General features: G+C 36.0%; 1 protein-coding gene across 3 annotated transcripts in view; it reads right to left on the bottom strand.

Moving 5' to 3' along the window:
• LOC126739326 (uncharacterized) overlaps positions 1-22,714 on the bottom strand; it is a 102,972-nt gene that overhangs the window by 40,965 nt on the left and 39,293 nt on the right. For 2 of the 3 annotated variants that reach the window (XM_050444959.1, XM_050444960.1), the window contains exons 2-3: positions 3,047-3,110; positions 2,922-2,986 (exon numbers count right to left, since the gene is read on the bottom strand). The exons of the other annotated variant lie outside the window; for it this stretch is intronic. In XM_050444959.1, coding sequence (XP_050300916.1) covers positions 2,922-2,986; positions 3,047-3,110 — 129 coding nt within the window. The remainder of the gene's footprint in view (positions 1-2,921; positions 2,987-3,046; positions 3,111-22,714) is intronic. 3 annotated transcript variants of the gene reach the window in all.

The following is a 22,714-nucleotide window of genomic DNA, read 5'->3' as shown; positions in this document are numbered from 1 at the left end:
AAGGAGAACTATGGACATCAAACAAAGAAGAGACCATTGAGCTTCTCCCTAAAACTCACTTTCCTGGAGAAGAAAACGCTGCACCGTGGGGCGAGGAACCAGACCCGGAGCCGGACTGGAACCTCGCCAAAAACAAGTAATAAACGAAGTCATAGCTTGGGCAGTGGGTGAGTTGAGTCCATATAACGCTGCGGGACCTGATGGAATCATATCCATGATGTTACCCAGGTAGGCCTCGAAATCACACTGCCTTACTTAAAGAGAGTTTTTGAGGCCAGCATTGCACTAACTGGAGAGCGGCAAATGTAGTATTTATAAGTCCTTTAGGGCAATACGCCTGACTTCATTTCTACTAAAGACTAAAGAAAGGCTTATAGACAGGTACAGAACTAAAGAGATTCTAATAAAATCGCCACTACATAGGAATCAGCATGCCTACATGAAAGGGAAGTCGACGGAAACGGCACTTCACTCTGCTGTGAGCAAAGCTGAAAAAGCCATAGAGAACAAGGAAATAGCACTTTTTTTTTATTTGACGTGGAAGGAGCATTTGATAAGGCAAAACAGATACTATCTGCCAAGCCCTCCTGACCAGGGGCACTGCGGCTCATCTTATCAGTATCGGCTGCCCGCAAGGCAGTTGCCTCTCCCCACACCTTTGGTGCCTGGTGATGGACAGTCTTCTCAGGAAGCTAGAACTTAAAGGATTCTATGCACAGACATACGCGACGACGAACTAGTGATATTCACGGCTAAATTCGTGAACACAGTCTGTGAGCGGATGCAAGTCGCGTGCAGGATAGTGGAACAGTGCTGTCGGGAGACAGGGCTGTCGGTCAACCCTGAAAAGACCGAGCTCATTCTCTTTACTAACAGGAGGAATTTGACAGGCTTTAAACCTCCCATTATGTATCAGACTCGCCTAACTTTGAGGCAGCAGGTCAAATACTTGGCAGTCACTTTAGACAGCAAGCTCACGTTTAAAACTCACATAGAGCAGGCAGTAAATAAGGCAACGGCCCTAATATGGCAATTACGGTGAACAATAGGTACAAGATGTCCAGTGGCTTTATACCGAGGTCAAACGACAGAGGATCTCGTACGAATCTGTGGTATAGTGGCCAGCCGTATTGAAGGTCACCAACGCCCAAAAGCTGACCAGAATGCAAAGACTGGTCTGCTTGGGAATAATTGGACCTATGAGAACAACATCTGCGGCACCACTAAATATTCTTCTTGGGCTACCGGACCTCCCAGTCTGGATTGAAAGGGAGACCATGGCGGCGCATAAGGCCATATGACGATTGCTCTCAGGATGTGTAAGAATATACCAATAATGACATCCAGATGCACTACAGAAAGTGGAAAACTAAGGGGTTTCAAGTCGAAATCCCGACAAGGGAAGAATGGTCGGCGAACCAAATTAAAGAACCAAGTGGTTTCCAGGTCTGGTACACAGATGGATCATGGATGAAAAGCACCAATTCAGCCGGAGCCAGAGTGTACAGGATGGAAAAGAACACAGGGAATCCTTCCCGCTAGGGAAACACACCACATTTTTCCAAGCGGAGGTGTTTGCTATACTCGAAGTAGCAAACAAGCGAGAGACATTGGAAGGTAACGGGGGAACTTCCATCTACTCCGATAGTCAAGCTGCCCTCAAGGCCATTCAGAAACCCAGGTCCAGCTCAGCGCTAGTCCAGGAATGCAGAAACGCATTGGAAAAGCTTGCAGCACACAGGAAGGTGAGACTGAGGTGGGTCCCAGGACACCAAGGTGTCGAGGGCAATGAGCGGGCCGACGAACTTGCAAGACAAGATTCCGTTAACCCCTTCGTAGGCCCCGAACCTTGTCTCAGTCTTAGCAGGATGTAGACAGGCCAAGGAAATGATACCAGCCATGACGGCTCTGAAGCAAGGCGACTGCTAACAAAGACCTGACAAAGTATCAAAGACTTGGTGGGAATCCTAACCGGGCACAACAGTCTAAACAGGCATCTACAACTTCTTGGTATAAGAGAAAGCCCACTCTGTCCGAATTGCGGTACAGGGGAGAAAGTTTCATACCACAGGTATCTGTGATAGGTAGAGTCGCCTGAGAAGAAAAATTTTCGGAGCAACGACACTTCCACGGAAAGATCTTAAAGATCTGGACGTGCAAGCCTTTATTAAAAGGACGGGCCGACTCAGTGAAGACCGCGCATTGGGAGTGGAGGCATAGGGGTGGGTGATTCTGGGGTTGGCGAAAAGGGACTGTTCAGGCCTACTTGCCGAGCTCTTGCTCCCCTACCCTTACTACTACTAGGTTTATGTGAATTATTTGCATTTAAAATATAAGAACACAACTAACTTTTGTTGATGATTTATAAAATATTACAAAAAAATTAATCACACTTACACTCTTTATAAGTTTGCTTAAAAGAAAAATGTAGGGTTGCAAGTTTACTTAAGGCTAACATTGATGTAATATTAAATATCTCTTTTAAAAACAAAATAGATGTATCTAAGAATTTAAAAAAAAATACAAAAATTGTCTGCAATAAGATTTTTTGGTTTTCGTTGCGTTACCCTGTATATGAAGTAAGATTTATCTTTAATTAAAGGCCTATAATATTAGATAATATTATAAGTACAGTTTTGTCGGGAGTCGGGAAGCAGAAAAAATAAAGACGATACTCGCCGACACGTGTTTTCGGTTATTAGCTTCTTCGGGGTAAGACAACCAGAAAACTGAAGAAAAAAATACATAAGGGATCATAAAAGGGTGCAAACAACCGATTTGTGTAATCAGCATTATTCTGACTTATCAATGATCCCGATAAACCTATTCTTTTATCATTCAACTTTCCCTGCTAACAAACTGTTTTTTTATTTAAATATTTATTTTTTCATATCAGTACTCGTATGCCTCCTAAAATTTACCTTAAAATATGTTCAATATCAAATCCATGCGATATACAAGCCATAAATGTTTTCTGAAATAGGATCTAGAAAAAAAATACCGATTAGAAAGATTGGACAATCTAAATATAATTAATATAAATTACTTTTAATCGGGGGTGTATATCATTAGGTGGTAATATATCTTCTAAGGGTACTCCAAAATTAAACCTGAAAAAAGTGAATATATAATACGTGCAACACATTAAACTATTGTTATTTATGAATACAAAACAGAAAACCGGCAGATTAAACAACTTTTCTGTTTTTAGTTAATCCAATATAAAGCTGCATTTAGACGCAGAATGTAACGTCCAAAAACGTGTTTATCGATAACGTTGCATATAAGTGTACAAATATAATTTTGTTCTAACCTGTATATTGTGTATTTTTTGCTTGGTGTAACAAAATCTTAAATGTACGTGGTCAGTCTCCAGGAATCACATTGATCGATTGGGAAAAACTATAATTAGAAAAAATATGAAAATTTCACAATATACTAAAGTCGATGAGGGAGCTTGCCTAAAATATTTTCAAGAGAGCGGCACTTGCAGATATATCAAGTTCGTTATTTTAAATAATACACTATACAGGATGTTGTCAAAGGTAAGTCATTTATTTTAAGTGCTTGAAGCACTCGCCAAAAGCAGTTGATATATCAAAAATGACCTATATAAAACTTGCATAATAAAAGAGATAGTAAAACAATAAAAATTTGATAAAATAGGAATGAAATAAACAAACAATAAATCTCGCCTCGATTTCTACTACTACTACTACTACAATGGAGGGCGACAGATGTAATATTTATTCCAGAACCGGGCAAGACAGACTACCGCCAGCTTAAATCCTTTAGAGCAATAAGCCTGACAATACTTCCAATGAAGTCTATAGAAAAACTTGTAGACAGGTATTTATTTAATAGAGGAGATTCACAAAATCGCCAGTACATAATAATCAGCAAGCCTCCATGAAAGGGATGTTCCAGTATCCAGCTAACATGGTCAGGTGTGTCAGAACGGCGTTGGAAGACCAGAAGATCAGTGCTACACTAGAAGATTATCGTGTCGAGACCAAGGTGAAGTGTGGCTGCCCACATGGCAGTTGCCTTTTAATACATCTCTTGTCGTCTGGTGATGGACACTCTCCTCAGGAAGCTAGAACGAGGCGGATTTTAACAGGCTTTAAACCAACCACTATGTATGAAACTCACCTAACATTACCATACTTGAGCGTTACTTTAGACAGAAAACTCACGTAGAGTAGGCAGTAAACAAGGCAGAAGCTTTAATGTGACAATTACAGCGAACTATTACAAGATGGGGTCTAAAACCATATGTTCTCTAGTGGCTTTATACTGCAGTCATACGTCCTAGAATTTCATGCAGAGCCATGGTAGGGTGGCCAGCGGTATTAAACGCCACCAATTGTCAAAAACTACAAGGACTGGTCCTTTTAGGAATTATTTTTTTAAAAACCAGTGCCAACTGAGCGTCCAGAAGTGCAGAGACACTTTGGAAACACTGGCAGCACACACTGAAACTACGGTGGGTCCCAGATACAGAGTGTCGAGAGCAATGAAGGTACTCACCAAATAGCAAGACAAGGTTCCGGTAGGCCCCGAGCCGTGTCTTCACTTTTTTTTTTAAATTTTGGATGAACGACAATCCAACGGGCAGATCTGAAAGATCTGCACCGGGACAATGTGCAAGCCATTCGGTGTAGAGGCGTAGCGGTGGGTGATTCTGGGGTCGGTAAAAAGGGATTTTTAGACCTATTTGCTGAGCTCTAGCTCCCCCACCCTTACTACTACTAATACCCCTACCTATGGAGAGTGGCAATAAAATACAGCCGCAGCTTGCAGGTTGTATGCGGAAAGTTTTTCTTTAAGAAATCATTCGCGCCAACGTATGCTTGTAAATTTATTTTTTAGACTTCGTGACCCAGGGTATTTAAAGAGAAAAACGAGGAGGTCACGCTGGAAGAATTGCTCAACCTGAAATATTAGAAAATGAGGAAGAAATTTTAGGAATGGTCAAAAATTAACCAACAATAAATAATAGAGCTATAGCAGCTCAAGTTAAAGTATCTCATAGTAAAGTGTGACAGACAATACAACAAGAACGGTATCATCCTTATTATTATCAACGAGTAAAAGCGTTACAACCGGAAGATCATCCTAGAAGAGTTGCATTGGCAGAAGAGGTCCTTTAGTTCCTCTTTTGGCAAGAACGAAGCAATGGTTCTATGGTTTTCTGATCCTAGCCTATCCTTCGCATTCTCCTATAAAGTGATATACCGTTTTCTCCTTTAGAACACACAAATGAGGATTTTACGAAATTAATTTTGTGTACAGACGAGACCACATTTACACGAGATGGAGTGCAAAATTTCCACAATAATCATGTTTGGGCAGTAGGAAATCTGCATGCTGTAAAAGGTTTAATTTTCAACATAGATTTTCATTAAATTTTTGGGGCTAGCGTGGTAAATAGCATATTTATTCGACATTACTTTTTTGCACCTCAACTGACCGGTTTTATTTTGATTTTTTTCGACACGGTCTGCCACAATTATTAGAATTATGTGAGACAGAATATGTGGTTCCTACGTGATGAGGCTACACCACATTTTAGACGAGATATTCCTGAAAATCTAAATAATGAATTTCCGAATAGATTGATAGTGCGCAATAGGACCCATTTCTTGGGCTCCTCGCTCCCCATAGCAAAAACGCCTTGCGATTTTTTGCTAATTGAAAGAGTTGGTTTATCATGATGGAGCAGTAAATACTCCGAAAGAACTTCAAGAGCGCATTGAAAATTCCTGTGATTCAATTCGTGGACACCAGTATTTTATTTTCGATTCTTGTAAAGGGTCATGTATTCGCTGAGCAAGATTGTATGCTAATCAAACAAATGGCAATTTAAAAGAATAATTGTAAAAGCGGTAACCATTTAACTTAATAAAGATTTTTTTAAAATAATTTTCAATAAACTCTCTTATGGTGCAATTTTTATATAAGTGATTTTCTGTATAATAATTTTTTTTAATGAGTTCTAAAAGGTAAAAATATATGCCTCAATTTTTCAAATTACTTTGTATATATTGTAACGAAATTCGGGAACACACTTTTATTGTCAACGTCAAAAACACTAACCTTGACTGTCGTTTAATTGTTTCCAAGGTAAAAACTGACTAAACAATTAAAACTGAATGAATTGTCACGAAGCGCGTCCTTTTTAAAACCCGATGGAATATTTTCGAAATACTAAATGTAATTATCTTCATTGTTTTTGCCGAAAGAGACCAATAATTTTTGGAGAATACTGACAGTCAAAGCAAGCAAGTATACAAATTCTAGAAAATTAGAACTACAGGGATTTTCAATAATATAACCTAAATAACCTAAATTGGGGCCAAAATGGGGCTCTCGAACAAGATGAATTACTTAAAAACTAAACACTATAGATAAAAATAATAAACCAAACGTAAGTAGAACCCTAAAGAAACCCTACGAATCAACTTTAACTACAGAATACTAATAAAAATAGTACAAAAACTAGGAAAATAATTAACGTATTTAGATTTTCATAATACTGCTCCCCTCGCAAGTACATGGGACCACCTGAGTCATGATAGGGCGCTAACCGGACGATGTTTACAATTTTCATCTTCGTTGTCGGATGTGGCTGGATACGGTACACCACGTCGTTGATTTTGGTGACCACATTGAATGGACCTTCCCAATCCTTCTAGAGCTTTGGTGACTTGCCCTTCGTTCTCTGTGGATTGTATAACCAGACTTTATCCCCAGGATTAAAACCGATAGAATTTTCCTTTATGTCATAACGTGATTTCATTCTGTTACTTTCTAGATGAAGTTTATCCCGTGCTTGTTCGTGAACAATTTGTAAACTCTCTTGTAAATAGTCGACGTACTCCTCAAGGGTTTCAGACTTATGGGGTCTTCCAGTAATAATGTCCAAAGGTAAACGAAGTTCATCACCGTAGACAACTTTTGCCGGGCTTTTTCCAGTTGACTTGTGGATAGAAGAACGATATACCAATAGAAATGATTGTATACAGGTATCCCAGTCGGTTTGCTTAGAGTTTACCACCATCCTCAAATAGATTTCAAATGTGCGGTTAAATCTTTCAACCATTCCATCAGACCATGAGGATGTAGTGGGGTTGTACGGGTCTTATTGATTCCCTGCAACTGGCATACTTGTTGAAATATTTGTGACTCAAAGTTCCTTCCTTGGTCTGAATGTATCTCTCTGGGTACACCAAATCGACAAATCCAGTTCTGGAACAGCACTTCAGCTACTGTCGTTGCTTCTTGGTTTGGAATCGGATAAACCTCGGGCCACTTACTAAAGTAATCCATAGCAACAAAAGCATAACGGTTTCCGGAGCTACTAGTAGGAAAGGGTCCTGCTACGTCTATGGCAATTCGTTCAAAGGGTGCACCAACAAGATACTGCATCATCTTTCCTCTTGTCCGGGTTCTTGGGCCCTTGCTTGACGAACACTGCTCACACTGTCGGCACCAGCGTTCAACATCTTGATGACTGGTCAGCCAGTAAAACCGTTCTCTAACTTTTGCCAAGGTCTAACTCCAAAATGTCCTCCGCCGACACCGCCATGAACAGCGTCAAGAACTTCCGGAATCCGTTTTCGAGAAAGGACTGTCAGATATGTCTTTTCTTTTCCATCTACGCTCTCCCAGACTCTTTTTAACAATCCATCTTTTATAACCAATGAATTCCATTGAGACCAATAAGCTTTTAGTTCTGGAGATTTGTCAGAAATATCTTTCCATTCTGGTTTTGAAATTTCTCGAGATTTCAGTTCGTAAATAAGACCAAATACTGGGTCATCACACTGATCTTGGATTAAACTAGCTACATCCCACTCTTAAGAACTGTGAAGGCCAATACGATTACAAGTAAATATCTCTGGATGCTGTTTTGATTCCTTTTTAAAACAATGTTGACATGTTTCAATACAGCGTCTTCTCGATAAAGCATCGGCATTTTGGTGATATTCGCCTTTCCTATGTTCTATTGTAGAGTCATACTCTTGTAATCGTTGAAGCCACCTTGCTATTTGTCCTTCGGGGTTTTTAAACTGAAACAGCCATTTCAACGAAGCATGGTCAGTTCTAAGGATAAATCGTTGACCATACAAATATTTATGGAAATGTTCAATAGCTTTTACTGCTGCCAATAGCTCTCGTCTGGTGACACAATAGTTTCTTTCTGGTTTTGATAACGTTTTACTGAAATAAGCTATTACTTGCTCGCCATCTTCAGATTTTTGTGATAGAACGGCCCAAATTCCAACATTACTTGCATCGGTATCCAAAATAAAAGTTTGTCCAGGAATCGGATATGTTAAAATTGGAGATGTCCATAGTGCTCTTTTTAACCGTTGAAATGCTTCTTCACAGTCTGTTGACCAACTAAATACCATTTTGTCCTCCGTAAAAGCTTACATAAGCATGTAGAGGTTTTGCAAGATTAGCGAAATTTCTTACAAATCTTCTGTAATAGGTACAAAGGCCCAGAAAGCTTCTTAACTGGTGTTTGTCGGTGGGTCGTGCCCAATTCTCGATTGCTTTAACTTTATCTGGATCAGTCTTGACACCTTTTTCTGATATTACATGACCAAGGTATCGAACTTTTTTTTGAAATAAGCAACATTTTTTAGGACTTAGCTTCAGGTTGGCCTCTCGGAGTTTAACAAATACCTTTTGAATATTCTTTAAATGATCTTCAAATGTTTTTTCCAGTATGATGACGTCATCCAGATAAACTAAACATGATTCTTAAGTCATTCCACGTAAAACTGTTTCCATAAGTCTCTCAAAGGTAGCTGGAGCATTGCAGAGTCCAAAGGGCATGACTGTAAACTGCAAAAGTCCTGTTCCAGTCGAGAATGCGGTCTTTTCATTATCTTCTGGGTGCATCTTTACCTGCCAGTATCCACTCTTTAGATCGAGTGTTGAGAACCATTCTAAACCTGATAGCGTGTCCAAGGTGTCGTCAATTCTTGGTAGGGGATAACTGTCTTTCTTGGTAATGTCATTCAGTCGCCGATAGTCTACACAAAATCTAGTGGATCCATCCTTTTTCTTCACTAGCACAACTGGAGATGTCCAAGGACTCTGAGAAGGTTCTGTCACTCCTTGTGTCCTCATTTCTTGAAGCATTGAGGAAACTTCTCCTTGTTTAGCTATCGGAATTCTTCGAGGTGCTTGTTTAATCGGAGCATTGTCTCCAGTGTTAATTCGATGCTGCACCAAATCAGTTCTTCCTAGGTCATTATCGTGCGAGGAAAACACATCTTGATTTTCTTCAAGAAGACGTCGCAATTTACTACACTGGTCCATGGTTAAATTGGCAGATTCTTCAAATAGGTTTTGTAAACATACAGGAAAAGGTCTGTTTGAATAACGACTTCTATCAGCATTTTTCATGACTACCACTACTTCAGAGCATACGCCAATGTTCTCTCCTTGTTTCAGGTGTTGATCATATCCTTTTAAATTTACCATTCGAACCAAAACAGTAGATTTCTTCTGCGTAGATAACGTCTTAGCTGGAAAAATTCCTTGACCATATAGTTTGCAGTTTTACATGGGCTCAATCAAAACAGTTTCTCCCTCTTTTCCTCCAGTTGTAACATTAACCACCACCTCTGAATTTGCTGGTATGGTAATATCCTTGAATAACTTAACGACTCTGCTATTTACTTTATCTTCATTTAGGTGGTGCATAAAAATCTCTTCATTTCTCGTCGTCAATATCCGGTTATACACATCCATTTTAAACTGCTGAGCATTCATAACATCTAATCCTAATATGACATCATCCATGATTTCTGCCACTAGTACTGGCTGTTGGAATGTTGTTAAGCCAATGGTGACTGCAGCTTCATGCGATCCAAGAATCGGGATCCTTTTTCCATTTGCAGACTCCAGAATTAAATTGGGTGGTGCTGAAAGCCTACAGTGTGCTACGATGTTCGACTTCACGATAGTATGACTTGATCCTGTATCCACTACCATCTCACATTCACGGCCGCATATTTTTCCCGGTACTACCAAGCTCTCTCCAGGATGTGGCAGCCGGTTTAGTCTTATACGTGGTGCTTGGTAGCACCCAGCCAGCTTGAAGTTGAAGTTTTCCTGGTTCCTTGGATCTTTTAAAGGCTTATGGCATTGACGTTTAAGGTGCCCCTCCTCATTGCAATTCCAGCATTGCAATGGTCTTTTAGGTTTCCTCGGTCATAATGATTCAATCTTCTTTAGGCGGTCTTCGAGATCACTTTCCGAAGTTCTGATTTTTCTTATTCGTGTCTGCCTTCTAGTTGCTTGAAAAGCTGTCTCGTACTCTAGTCCATGGGCCAAAGCGTCTGAAATACTTTTATGATGAGCCATCCTTAGAGCGTGGTTAGTATCTGGATCTCGAACTCCGTCAATAAAACAATTTATAGAAATTTGTTCTCGGAACTCTGTTGAGGCTGAAGGGTAAGCCAGATTTACTAATCGAGCAACATCGGCCTCAAACTGTTGGAGTCCTTCCTCGGGTTGTTGTCTTCTAGATTTCAATTGAGCTTGGTACACTTGTTGTAGATGGGCTTCACCGTTTCTCATCTCTAAGATACGCACCAGTACGTCGAAATCGAGCTGATCCTAAGATGGCACCATTCTTAATATTTCTGTAGCTTCTCCTCTAAGGCTTAGCTTAAGATTGATTGCCTTTTCTTCGTTATCCCAGCAATTTCCCCTAGCAGCGGCCTCAAATTGATTCAAATAGGTACTCCATGCTTCTTTGCCGTCGAAGTTTGGTGGCTTTACTTTTATCATTGTTTGCATTCCAGGATCGGGATGAAGAGGAGTCCGTTTAACTTTCATCTCTAGTTCTTGGATCTTTTTTTGTACTTGCCCCAATTCTTCTTCTACCGTTGCTTCAAAGTTAGTCATTAATTGTTTCTGATTCTCCTCCAGATCTTTATGTTGTAACACTCGTTCCTCTTGTTTTTTGTCTCGTTCCTCCTGCTCCTTTTAAGGATTACCTTTTAAATTAAGTAAGTCATCTTTCATGGTTCGAATCAGGTCTTCATTTTCTTTTTTTAGGTCATCTTTCATGGTCCTTATTAGATCTTCATTTTCCTTCTTCAGGTCAGATTTAATTGTCTTTAGTAAATCTTCCTGTTTCTTGTCTCGCTCTTCTTGTTCTTCCCTCTGTTTGCGGTCTTGTTCTTCTTGTTTGCGGTCTCGTTCTTCTTGTTTGCGTTCTCGTTCTTCTTGTTCTTCCTTCTGTTTACGGTCTCGTTTTTCTTGTTCTACTTTTTGCTCGTCAAACTTCCTTAATAGCAGCTCCATCAATTTCTCGGTCTCCATCTTGGCCTGACTTCTTGTTAAAGGCATCCACTAAAATGAGCTTCCAAACATCCCACTTCTGACACCAATTGTAACGAAATTGGGGAACACACTTTTATTGTCAACGTCAAAAACACTAACCTAACTCGCCTTGACTGTCTTTTAATTGTTTCCAAGGTAAAAACTGACTAAACAATTAAAAATTATAGATATGTCACGAAGCTCGTCCTTTTTAAAACCCGATGGAACAGTTTCGAAATATTTAGAATTATCTTCATTGTTTTTGCCGAAAGAGACCAATAATTTTAGGAGAATACTAACAGTCAAAGCAAGCAAGTATACAAATTCTAGAAAATTAGAACTACAGGGATTTACAATAATATAACCTAAATAACCTAAATTGGGGCCAAAATGGGGCTCTCGAACAAGATGAATTACTTAAAAACTAAACACTATAGATAAAAATAATAAACCAAACGTAAGTAGAACCCTAAAGAAACCCTACGAATCAACTTTAACTACAGAATACTAATAAAAATAGTATTCTGTAGCAAAATATCCCAATATTACGGACATGAAACGGATCCAACATTCTTTAAATTTTGTATAATTTTCTTTAAGTTTTTTCGAAAATGGAATCGCAAATATAGCTCATGTCGTTGAAATAACTTTATCACATTCTCCGCAAAAATAAATAATTGATTCGTGTCATTTAATTATTCCGGCATTATTTATTATTAAACACTTGCAAATGACAAGTAGTGACATTATTGTCTTACTTGGCCAACTGATACATTACTATAGTGAAATTTTCAGATTTTCCTTCTTATAGCTTTCCCACAATGGGGATCGATGGAGTTCCTCGAGACTCAACCAGTATATTTAAGATTTTTTTACATATTAAACAAAATATATTACAACAAAAAATAACCAACCCAACCCAATAAGACGGTTCCGCGGACATATTTCAGGAACCGTTCGTCGTTCTTTATAGTACTGACTTTTTATTTGGCTCTTTCCTATTTTTTTTATTACTAAAGGTCTTTAGCTAGTATATATTTTTGATGCTTTTGATCTTTTTTCTTTATTTAAAAATCTCCGAATGAAGCTGTGCGGGAAGAGAGGGGATTTTGTTAGGGAATGGTTGGGGAGAGGGACCGTTCGTCGTATGACTTGAGGCTGGTGGTGAGCTTTTAATTGTTTTTGCAATAACCTGCTTTCACTTCTTAACGGTTTGACCGATTTTAACAAATTTTAATCCTTCTCCACCAGGGGGCTACTTTTACCTAAAATCCAATAGAATGATCTGACTTTTTCTTTATGAAAAAGTAGCCACGTTTTTCAAAATCTCGTTCCTAACCTCAAATATTGGGAAAATGAAATTCATGAATCTTTGAAGGCCAAAGATCGCGCGGTAAATTTCCTAAAACTATTAAAAATTTAGCTACAAAATGAATAAGATGTTAAACAGGCAATTGTGAGTCTAAAGAATGTAAATCATTAGAAAATGTATATCATCAGAACATTTATGTTGCTCCAAAGGAATTAAACGAATCCTGAGTTTATGAAGTCACTAATATTATAAGTATAATCGAGGGTATATTATAATTTACTAAATTTTTTATATGAATCTGTGGAATAAATGAATCTAATTTTTATGATATGGTCTGTGACTATAAGCACCGTTTTTTAATAAAGCCCATGAAAGGAAAAAAAAGCGATCTAATGGCGACCCAGGTATTCAAAATGGCCACCGTTATATTGAATGCAGATCTGCAGACGCTAATAAGTTGAAAGAATAGCAGTTTCAATTTCAGCTCTTGGGATCTTGGAGATGTCATTCCTAATTCTTGCAATCATATCTGATGCTGATTAATTTTTGAGCTACATTTTAAATAGTTTTAGGAAATTGACCGAGCGATCCTTGGCCTTTAAAGATCCATTAATCTCATTTTCCCAATATTTGATGTTTTTCTTTTTCTTCTTTGTATGTTATTTTTGACTACTTTTTCATAAGTAAAAATCATATCATTTTGATTTTCAATTTTTTTTGGGTTTTGGGTCATGGTGTTACAACTAGCCCCCGTGACGGTGAAAAATTCAATTAAACTAACTATATTTTGGGTCGTTGATTATTGCCCAAGGAATGCTCTTTTCAACAATACTAAATTTACCTTATATACCATCTGATCAGTACTATATTATACAGAACATCTAATTAGTACCAAGTACCATTGAGTCTAACAGTATTACCTGAAATTGCTTCTGCTATTTTGGCAATTATTAACTGCTTAAAGTAAATATAAAAATAAGTTTTTGGTGTCGTTGTGAGTTGGTCTGATCCTAAGTAATCAGCCTATGGTATTTTGGATTGACATTCGCTCCGGGGTAAGCCAGCAATCCGCAAAAATGTACCCAGTTACATTTTCGGGTGGGAAAGTAGATACTGATAGGCGAAATATTATTCCATTGATCAGACTATTCACAGATAAGAGGTCCACAAACAGAATTTTTATCGTGGATTTTCGCACAGCGAGTACTTATAATGTACGTTAAAGGCTGCGTAAGCTTGAACCAATACAAAATAAAGGGACGATCAGATATGGATGTGGCAGTAACAAATCAGGATTTATATAATTTAATTCAAGACATCGTAAACTTTGACATTCCTAATACCCGAGCGTACTAGGAATGTCAAAGATTTGAAATTATGCGGAAATTATTTACGTCCTAATCAGTTGCTTAAGGATTATAAGTAATCTAATTGCAGCTTTGCGGTGCCAAACATAATACTATTTTGCACAAAAAAAAACAGAACAAATCAATACAGCAGTTGAAGTACATTTTCCAGTCGTTGACAATGGCAACAATTTAAATTATAAATTTAGGGGTGGATTCCACAAGAGTTCAATAAAATATAAGTGCAACCTGTTTTATCCCAGATGGATAAGAAAATACCGATGACCAAGAAAACAGGAAATTACTAAAAGCCCTATACCTATAAACCTGAAAGAAAATCTCACAAGGAAGAACAGACACGGAGATTTATAAATACAATTAATTATATTGACCCTTAATATTATGTACAAGTGTTATGGTGTAATTAATACTGTACGTGAAAGAGATATATTACCAATAAAATAAATATTAACCCTTTACTTTGGCTATTAAATTATATGATATTAAATTACAGTTTTAGTGTGAGAGCACCTTAAACTCATGGGCTCAGACCAAAAGTCCCTTGTCTAACTTAAAAAGTTAGGTTATCTTTCAAAAATCAAAATAAACATAAAAGAAAAAATTCGACGATTGGCTTTCGTGGAGGCTGTGTCTTGGTTTTTCCTACTAATCTTTAGTGTAGTGTTGGCGTCTCAAAAAGGTGAGTTGAGCTTACTTCGAAGTGCAAATCTTTTGTTAAACGAATTTTTACTTCAGCTCTCATTTTTTACCATTCTCATTTTTATATATAGTTTAGTGCATGCTTGTATTAATAGTTTCTCTGCTTTAAAACAATGAATGAAAATGGGGGGGCGGCCCCCCCCAAAATACGCTGCTCATACCTACAGATAATCAGACTAGCAATGTAAATAATTTCAAAAAAACGGTCTTTTATTCAAAACAGGATCTTGGACCATTTATAGTTTATTTAGAATCTACTGAAAAACTAGGTTTCAATGTTGGCAGATACAATAATATTAAGATTGCTAGGGACATATTTAACTTAAATCTTACTGATTTAAAAAGTATTAAAAACAAAGGTCTGAATAGGATTTCAGGACTCACACTCAGATTCGAATTATTAAATAATGATAATAAAAAATTCAAACAAACACCTCATCAACTCTACCCTAAAAATCATTCAATGGAACTTGAGAAGTATTAAGTCCAATAGGGAAAATTTACTGAATTTAATTTTTAAAGAGAATCCTGACATTCTGCTCTTAAATGAAACCTGGCTAAAATCGGAACATCATTTCAATTTAACATATAACATATAATCATATAACATAATAAGACAGGATAGACATGATGGCTATGGAGGTGTAGCAACTTGCATTAAGAAAAATATAATTTTTAAAACTATTGAAACCTATTCATCAGATTATATTCAATATATCATAGTGAAAATAAGTAATGTCCAGTTGACTAATATATATTGTAACTCACATATCAACTTAAATTCAGACATTTTGAAAAAACTCATAAATAATAATCCAAAAAATACCATCAACATGGGAGATTTAAATTCTCATCACCCTTTATGGGATAACTGTACTCCCAATAAAGGTGGAAACATAATAAATGATTTTGTATTCGAGAATGAACTAGTGATCATGAATGATGGTTCTAGGACTCGTTTTCAATTAGCAGAAGATTTATCAAGTGCTGTTGATTTAACAATGATCAGTGCAAATTTAGCGTTACAGGCCAATTGGTATACCACCATGGATTGTGGTAATAGTGATCATTTCCCTACCTGCCTTATAGTCAATAATGACAATAACAATTTTACTCACAATTATATTGTAAATTCATTTAATGCTAGGAATTTTCATAAAGCCGACTGGGATGCATACCATGACAAGATTGTGTTATCTATAAGTAATTCAAGCTATAATCTAAAATATGATGAATTAATTGACATCATCAATGTAGTAGCAGACCAGGTCATTCCAGTGAAGCAAATTGGCTCAATCATTAGGAGAGGGAACCCCTGGTGGGATAGGGAATGTTCATGCTGGGTTGAAGAAAGGAAAAACGCAATTCTGACATTTAACCAACTTCCAACAATTGAAAACTATATTAAGGCAAAAAAAATCATCGCTCTAACTAGGAAAAAACTAAAAATCAAAAAAAGAGAAAAATTTAAAACATTCTGTGGAACCCTAAATAGAACCTCGAAAATTAAATATGTGTGGAATAAAATAAGAAATTTCAATAATAACTATAAAACAAATAAATTCAAAATGAATATTCCAGATAATCTCAAAAAATCTATTCTCAGAAATATGTCGGTTATAAATATTGACCCCAATTTTCAATTAATGCCCCCAAATCAAAAGGAAACCATTTCCTTCTTTACCCTAACCGAATTACATTATGCATTGAAAAATAAAAAATCGTCTGCACCAGGCATGGATAACCTTTCATATGAAATGTTTTTAAGTTATCTTTTAAAGCTAAACAAATCCTCCTTAACATATACAATAAAATTTTACAGGGAGAACCTTTACCAGATTCATGGAAACAATTTCACATCATTTTCTTCCTTAAACCTAATAAAGACCCTAAACGACCCGAAAATTATAGGCCAATTACTCTAGCATCATGTGGGTCTAAAATCATGGAAATCATGATCAAGACTCGCCTAGATTGGATGTTAGAACATAGAGTAGAATTTACTAATAAACAGACTGGATTTCGAAAGGGGAAGGGAATTTATGACAACATAGCTTTTTTAACATCTTATGTTTTAATGCCTTTCAATCTTCAGAATCGGCCTTAGCAGTTTTTTTGGATATTAAAGCAGCCTATGATAATGTTAACATCTATAAACTATATAATAAACTGCGAATGTTAAATACTCCTAATTATCTGGCATATACCATTTTTAATCTACTCAAAAATAGACTTCTATATTGTAGGGGCAATGACGGGTCATTTTTGGGACCAATATTAACTACAACAGGATTACCACAAGGATCCCCTTTAAGTACGATCTTGTTCAACATCTATATTAGAGAAGTATTTTTTTTGGATCTGGAGGATGTTGAGTTAACAGGATATGCTGACGATTTGGTCATTATGGTAAAAGGAAAAAATGTGTCCATTATGGTTGATAAAATTACTCATGCTATTAAAAAGATAAATACATTTTTAAACGAAAATAGCTTAGTGCTTTCAATTAATAAATGCGAAGCAATGTGGTTTACTAGGGGAAAGAACAATATTAACCCTCCACCAATTGTTATCAACAATGTTGTTATCCCCTTTAAACACCGAGTAAAATATTTGGGCATGTGGATACAGAACAACCTGAAATGGAAGATACATATAGAAAACATAGTCAACAAAGCCAAAAAATCACTCAGTGTTTTAAGGGCATTATGTAGAGTATGGTGGGGTGCAGATCCAACCACTCTTTTAGTAATCTTTTTTGCATTAGTTAGATCTCACCTAGATTTTGGATCCACATTTATTAAACCCTGTAACGGGACGGTACTTAACATGTTAGATGTTGTATTCTATGAGGGTTTGCGAATATGTTTAGGATGCATGAAATCCACCCCCAGAGCAGCACTATCAGCAGAGGCATCCATGATAGACTTGGAACACAGAAGAAAACTTTTAGCTATGAAACTGATATCGAAGTTCGTAACTATTACAAATCACCCCATCACACAGCTTTTAAATAATACCAGAATAAAGCTAATACATAGGCCGGAATTCTGGCAACAGGATAAAACTCCCTTTTTAATTCTGGCACTTCAGGAGTTTCGACAATATATTAAATTAATCAGTAGAGGAGCAACCTTCCCATGTTACGAATGCAACTTTAAAATATTGACTACACCCCTAAAATTAATTAACCTTAACATAAGAAAAGGCGACATTTCAACAAGCCAAAAACTCATTGAAAGATCAAACAAGTTTAAAGAGAAAGGATATACTTTTATTTTTTCCGACGCCTCTAAACAGGGTAATAGGGTAGGGTTCGGAATATCCATTCCCAGTTCAAATTATAAATTCTCATCAAGGTTACCAGACTGTCTCAACATCTATAAAGCGGAAATTATTGCAATTTATGATGCGGTAAAAACTGCAACAGAAAAACAAATAAAGAAAGCTATCATCTTTTCGGATTTATTGAGCGCAGTTACAAAACTTAGAAGTAATCTTTTATCTGCAAGGATAGATCGCTGGATTATCATAACAAAGCAACTAATTAGTACAACCAATGAAAAGGGCTTTGACATCCAGCTTGCCTGGATACCGGGTCATGAAAATATACTGGGCAATTCAGAAGCGGATACTTTGGCGAAGATTGGATCCAACCTAAATGTCCTCAGAAAAATGCTCATTGACATAAATGATATTCTTAAGGTACTCAAAAATAAAATAAAAAATAACTTTTCAAACAAATGGAAATATTTAGTTGAGACTAAACATTATAATTATAGTAAAATTCAATTTGACTTCCCCTACAAAAGATGGTTTGCCAATATTAAATATGTAGATAGAAGACACATCACCACCATTATCAGAATGCGAACTGGTCATTGTCTTACTAACTCACATCTATTTAAAATAAATATCAAAGATGATCCCTTATGTGACTGTGGAAGGTATGATGACTTAAATCACATCTTATTTGAATGTCCATTAAATTCTATAGACAACATGGACATGTATAAAATTTTTGTTCAAAGAATGAAATTATCACCATTATCCATCCATGATATACTTAATGTGTCAAATAGCGAAACTATAGAAACAATCATGCATTTCCTAAATAAAAATAAAATCAAACTTTAAAGCTCAACCTGCTTATTTCCCGCATATTCCTGAATCCTTAGTTCTATTAGTGATATTCATGTATCCTCTCTTGCCTTTGTTGTTCTACTAATGCCCTCCATTTTAGCTTTTATTTAAAACGTTTATTGATCATAGAATATCAATATATTTTCTTCTTATTTTCTATATAAGATACAAAGAACAAGGCTTATAGTCTGAGAATAAGTCGGGAGATCCCTTAATGGTTCCGAGCCAGACGACAAGGGACCCCACACAAATCGAGCTGGCAATTGCCTTGCAGCAAAGCCATCAATAAGAACAAGAACCAGAACAAGAAGAACAAGAACATAAAAGAACAGCTTTAGTTCTGAGATACATTCAAGTGAATCTATGTTAAAAGAAAAGTTAATAATCAAACTTATTACTTTAAAAACAAGTTATGTTGCCCTTCCCGAAATTGTGTCTGTATCAAGGGTAAAATCTCATATTCTGTTGTTTGGGGCTAAAAGTTCGCGTGAGTTCCAGTTTACAAGGAGATTTATACGGTCTATTTCAATAAAATAACTAATATACACACATAACTAATATATTATTATGAAACTATTCAAAACAACAGTCTAGTAGTGAAATCTAATAATGATAACAATGTAATTTTGATTTTAGCATTTAGTATAATATAGGTACTACAGTACAGCTAATAAATGTTGATAGGACTTTGGTTTAGTGTTAGACAGTGCTGATCAAACCAGGCTTTTCTATGTTAAAGTGCAGTCTTGCCTGTAACAATCAGTGCTGTGTCATCAGCAAAACACACTAACTGTCCCAGTTACTGGTTAAGTGGTTTACTGACTGCATGGTTCACTATACATCACAAACACTGATCAAACCTGGCTCCAAGAGGGCTGCATGATTGAGATGGAGGACCTGGGTGGATCGGGTTAACAGTGAATGTCAATGTATATGTTGTGGACGTTATTAAAATAGATGAGTGGAGATTTCTACATTTTTATAATAGTGGATGAAAGCCAGGAGAAAAAAGTCTGAAAGTGGAAGAATACCCAGATTGAGGAATCGCCAGTAGAGTAAGTAGATATAAGCATTGATGGTTAAACTTAACGATATGCTTGAGTCTACTTATATAAAATGACATGTGTAATATGTAAAGTATCATAAACCAAGATGCCAAATGAAAATATTAGGACTTACCAATGGAATTGGCCTTTTCTCGGGAACACAAAACTGGACACTTAAACAAAGAACCTTGAAAAAGTTGGGATTTAACTATACCACTTATAATCCTGCACCATTGCAGTACGGCATTTAGTATCCACAAACTAAAATGCCCAAAAGGTGAGTTTTTAACTTTTCATTGGAGTAAAACCGGTAAAAATACCAAGAAACCACCTTCTTCAAAGGGTTGTTCTTCAAGACTCCTAGAGGTCAAAGATTTTCGCGCCAGAAATGGTTTTAGTAGGAATATAGGAGAATGAGCTGGGATCTTATTGGCTAGGATATGACTTCTGACATTAGTGAAATCAAAACAATTAAAAAAAAATAATATTATGATTAATAATTTGAGTTTCATCATAAAGGTTGAAAACTATTGATATCAAAAATAGAATTAACACTGAAATGATAACTTTTTATTTTATTTACTTTAGCACCAGAATAATTTAGAAATTTGCTCCTAAAGTTCTATAATCCAGCTATGCTTTCGCTAACATTTTGGATTTATTTTATTTTCCTATTGGATTTATTTTATATTTATGTATTTGAAGAAAATAAACTGTAACAGTATGCTTAGCACAATATAATTATATAAGATTGTTTTATAAATACTTTATACCAAATTACTTATTGCATTATAAAAAAATGTTTATTAAATTGTCACATAGTTATCTATAAAACTTTCTTATAAAATAAGGTTGCTTATAAGACAAAATTATTTTAATAAAACCTGTTAAATCATATTTTATTGTTCAATACGCTCTTAATATACCTAATATAAAATAGTTTATATAAATAAGTTTTGTTTCGTAGTAGACTTTGTGTGCTGCTTGGGATGCATCTGATGACCGTCCTGGCTACTAAAAAACGAGTGGCCAGTTAATAGATTTGTGTTAGATATTATACCCGAAATGCGACATCGTTCTTTGGTAGTTAAATTACTAATTAGTAATCTTCCCTTTGACAAATTTAATAATTTAATTAAAATGAAGCAAATCATAGCATTTATTTTCAGTAATTACACTAATTTTAAAAGTTCGTAATTGACACGAATTTTTACACGTATTATTTTTTCGGAATTAGAATATGGATTTCAAAGATTTATCAAATTGGCCCAAATAGAAAGTTTTCCTGAAGAATATGCTATTATATCTCGAGAAAACGGACTTCCGAATAACAGCAAAATTCTTAGCTTGAAGCCATTTTTAGATAATTATTTAGATAATAGAACAAGGATTAATAAGAGTCGGAGTAAGACCTTCCAATTCATATTTTTTGTATTCCAAAAAATACCCAATTTTGTTATCTCCCAGCCATATTTTAATGAAATAAATTATGGAATATGAACATGAAAATTTATTACACGCGAGACCTCAATTACTCTTACCCAGCATTCGCGATAAGTTATGGCCAATATCAGGAAATATCGAAACTTAGCTCGAAAAATCGTTCCAAATTGCGTGAAATGCTCTTGATACAATCCAGCATATTATATTCGACCAATTATGGGGGATTTACCTACTTGCAGGTTACAGTGGCCTTTACCCTTCGTAAAGGCGTAGATTACGCTGGACTCCTTATGGTAAAATAAAGGCGCGAAAGCGGTTGCAAGGTTGCAATGTTGGGTATACGTATTTATTTGTCTTATAACTCGTGCAACTCACTTGGAAACTGTATTATCTTTCTTCTTTTGGAAAAATTCTTATTTTGGAAATGTATTTTTTGTTCTATCTTTTAAGTTCCGATGAATTCTTGCAGGCTCTAAATAAATTTATTGGACGTAGAGGGAAGCCAGTAGAAATGTTTTCCGATAATATAACAAGTGTTATTAAAGTCAATAAAGATTTACAGACAATGGGTAATTTTTTACAAAATAATAATGACAAAATTACTCAGTCGGTTGAAGATTTAGGAATTAAATGGCAGATTATTCCGTGAAATTGGCCACACTTTGATAGTATATGAGAAGCCGCAGCTAAAAGTTTAAAGTATCATTTTAAAAGAATAGTGGGTTCTTATACTTTGTTAATTTTCGATCTTCAAACACTGCTTTTATGCATAGAAGCTGTATTAAATTCCAGACCACTTTCTCCTGTAAGTTCCCATCCTGAAGATTACTCCCCACTTACCCCCGCATATTTTCTCGGCCGTAGTGCTACGGCTATCCTAAAGCCATCGGTCATGGATATTCAAGAAAATATACTATAGTTTGGAGAATATTGTCCATGTTCTGGGATGTATTTTTATAGGTATTTGCCAGCAAACATAGTAGAAAATAAAGGTCTTATTTCACCAGAAATTCCTTTTATTATGACGACCGGTTTCACGATTACAATATCATCGCATCATCAGGTCGAGGACTAAAAGACACAATTTACATAGATACTACGCTTATCAAAAATTGGTAAAATGCTGAATAAAAACGAATTTTAAAGCGTACTTACATTGTTGAAAACGAGATTTGTCAAAACAAAACAAAAGCATATAGAACGGTACAGTTAAAATTAAAACTGAAAATTAAAATTAAAATATAAGACCTTTATTTTCTACTGTGTTTGCTGTCAAATACCTATAAAAATATACTTTCTCAGTATCAGCTCCTTCAAAGGATTTATGGACAGTTCTGGAACCGTTGGCA

This window comes from Anthonomus grandis, chromosome 8, assembly GCF_022605725.1.
Source record: "Anthonomus grandis grandis chromosome 8, icAntGran1.3, whole genome shotgun sequence".
Taxonomy (NCBI): Eukaryota; Metazoa; Arthropoda; class Insecta; order Coleoptera; family Curculionidae; genus Anthonomus; species Anthonomus grandis.
This window is presented reverse-complemented; position numbering and strand designations above follow the sequence as displayed.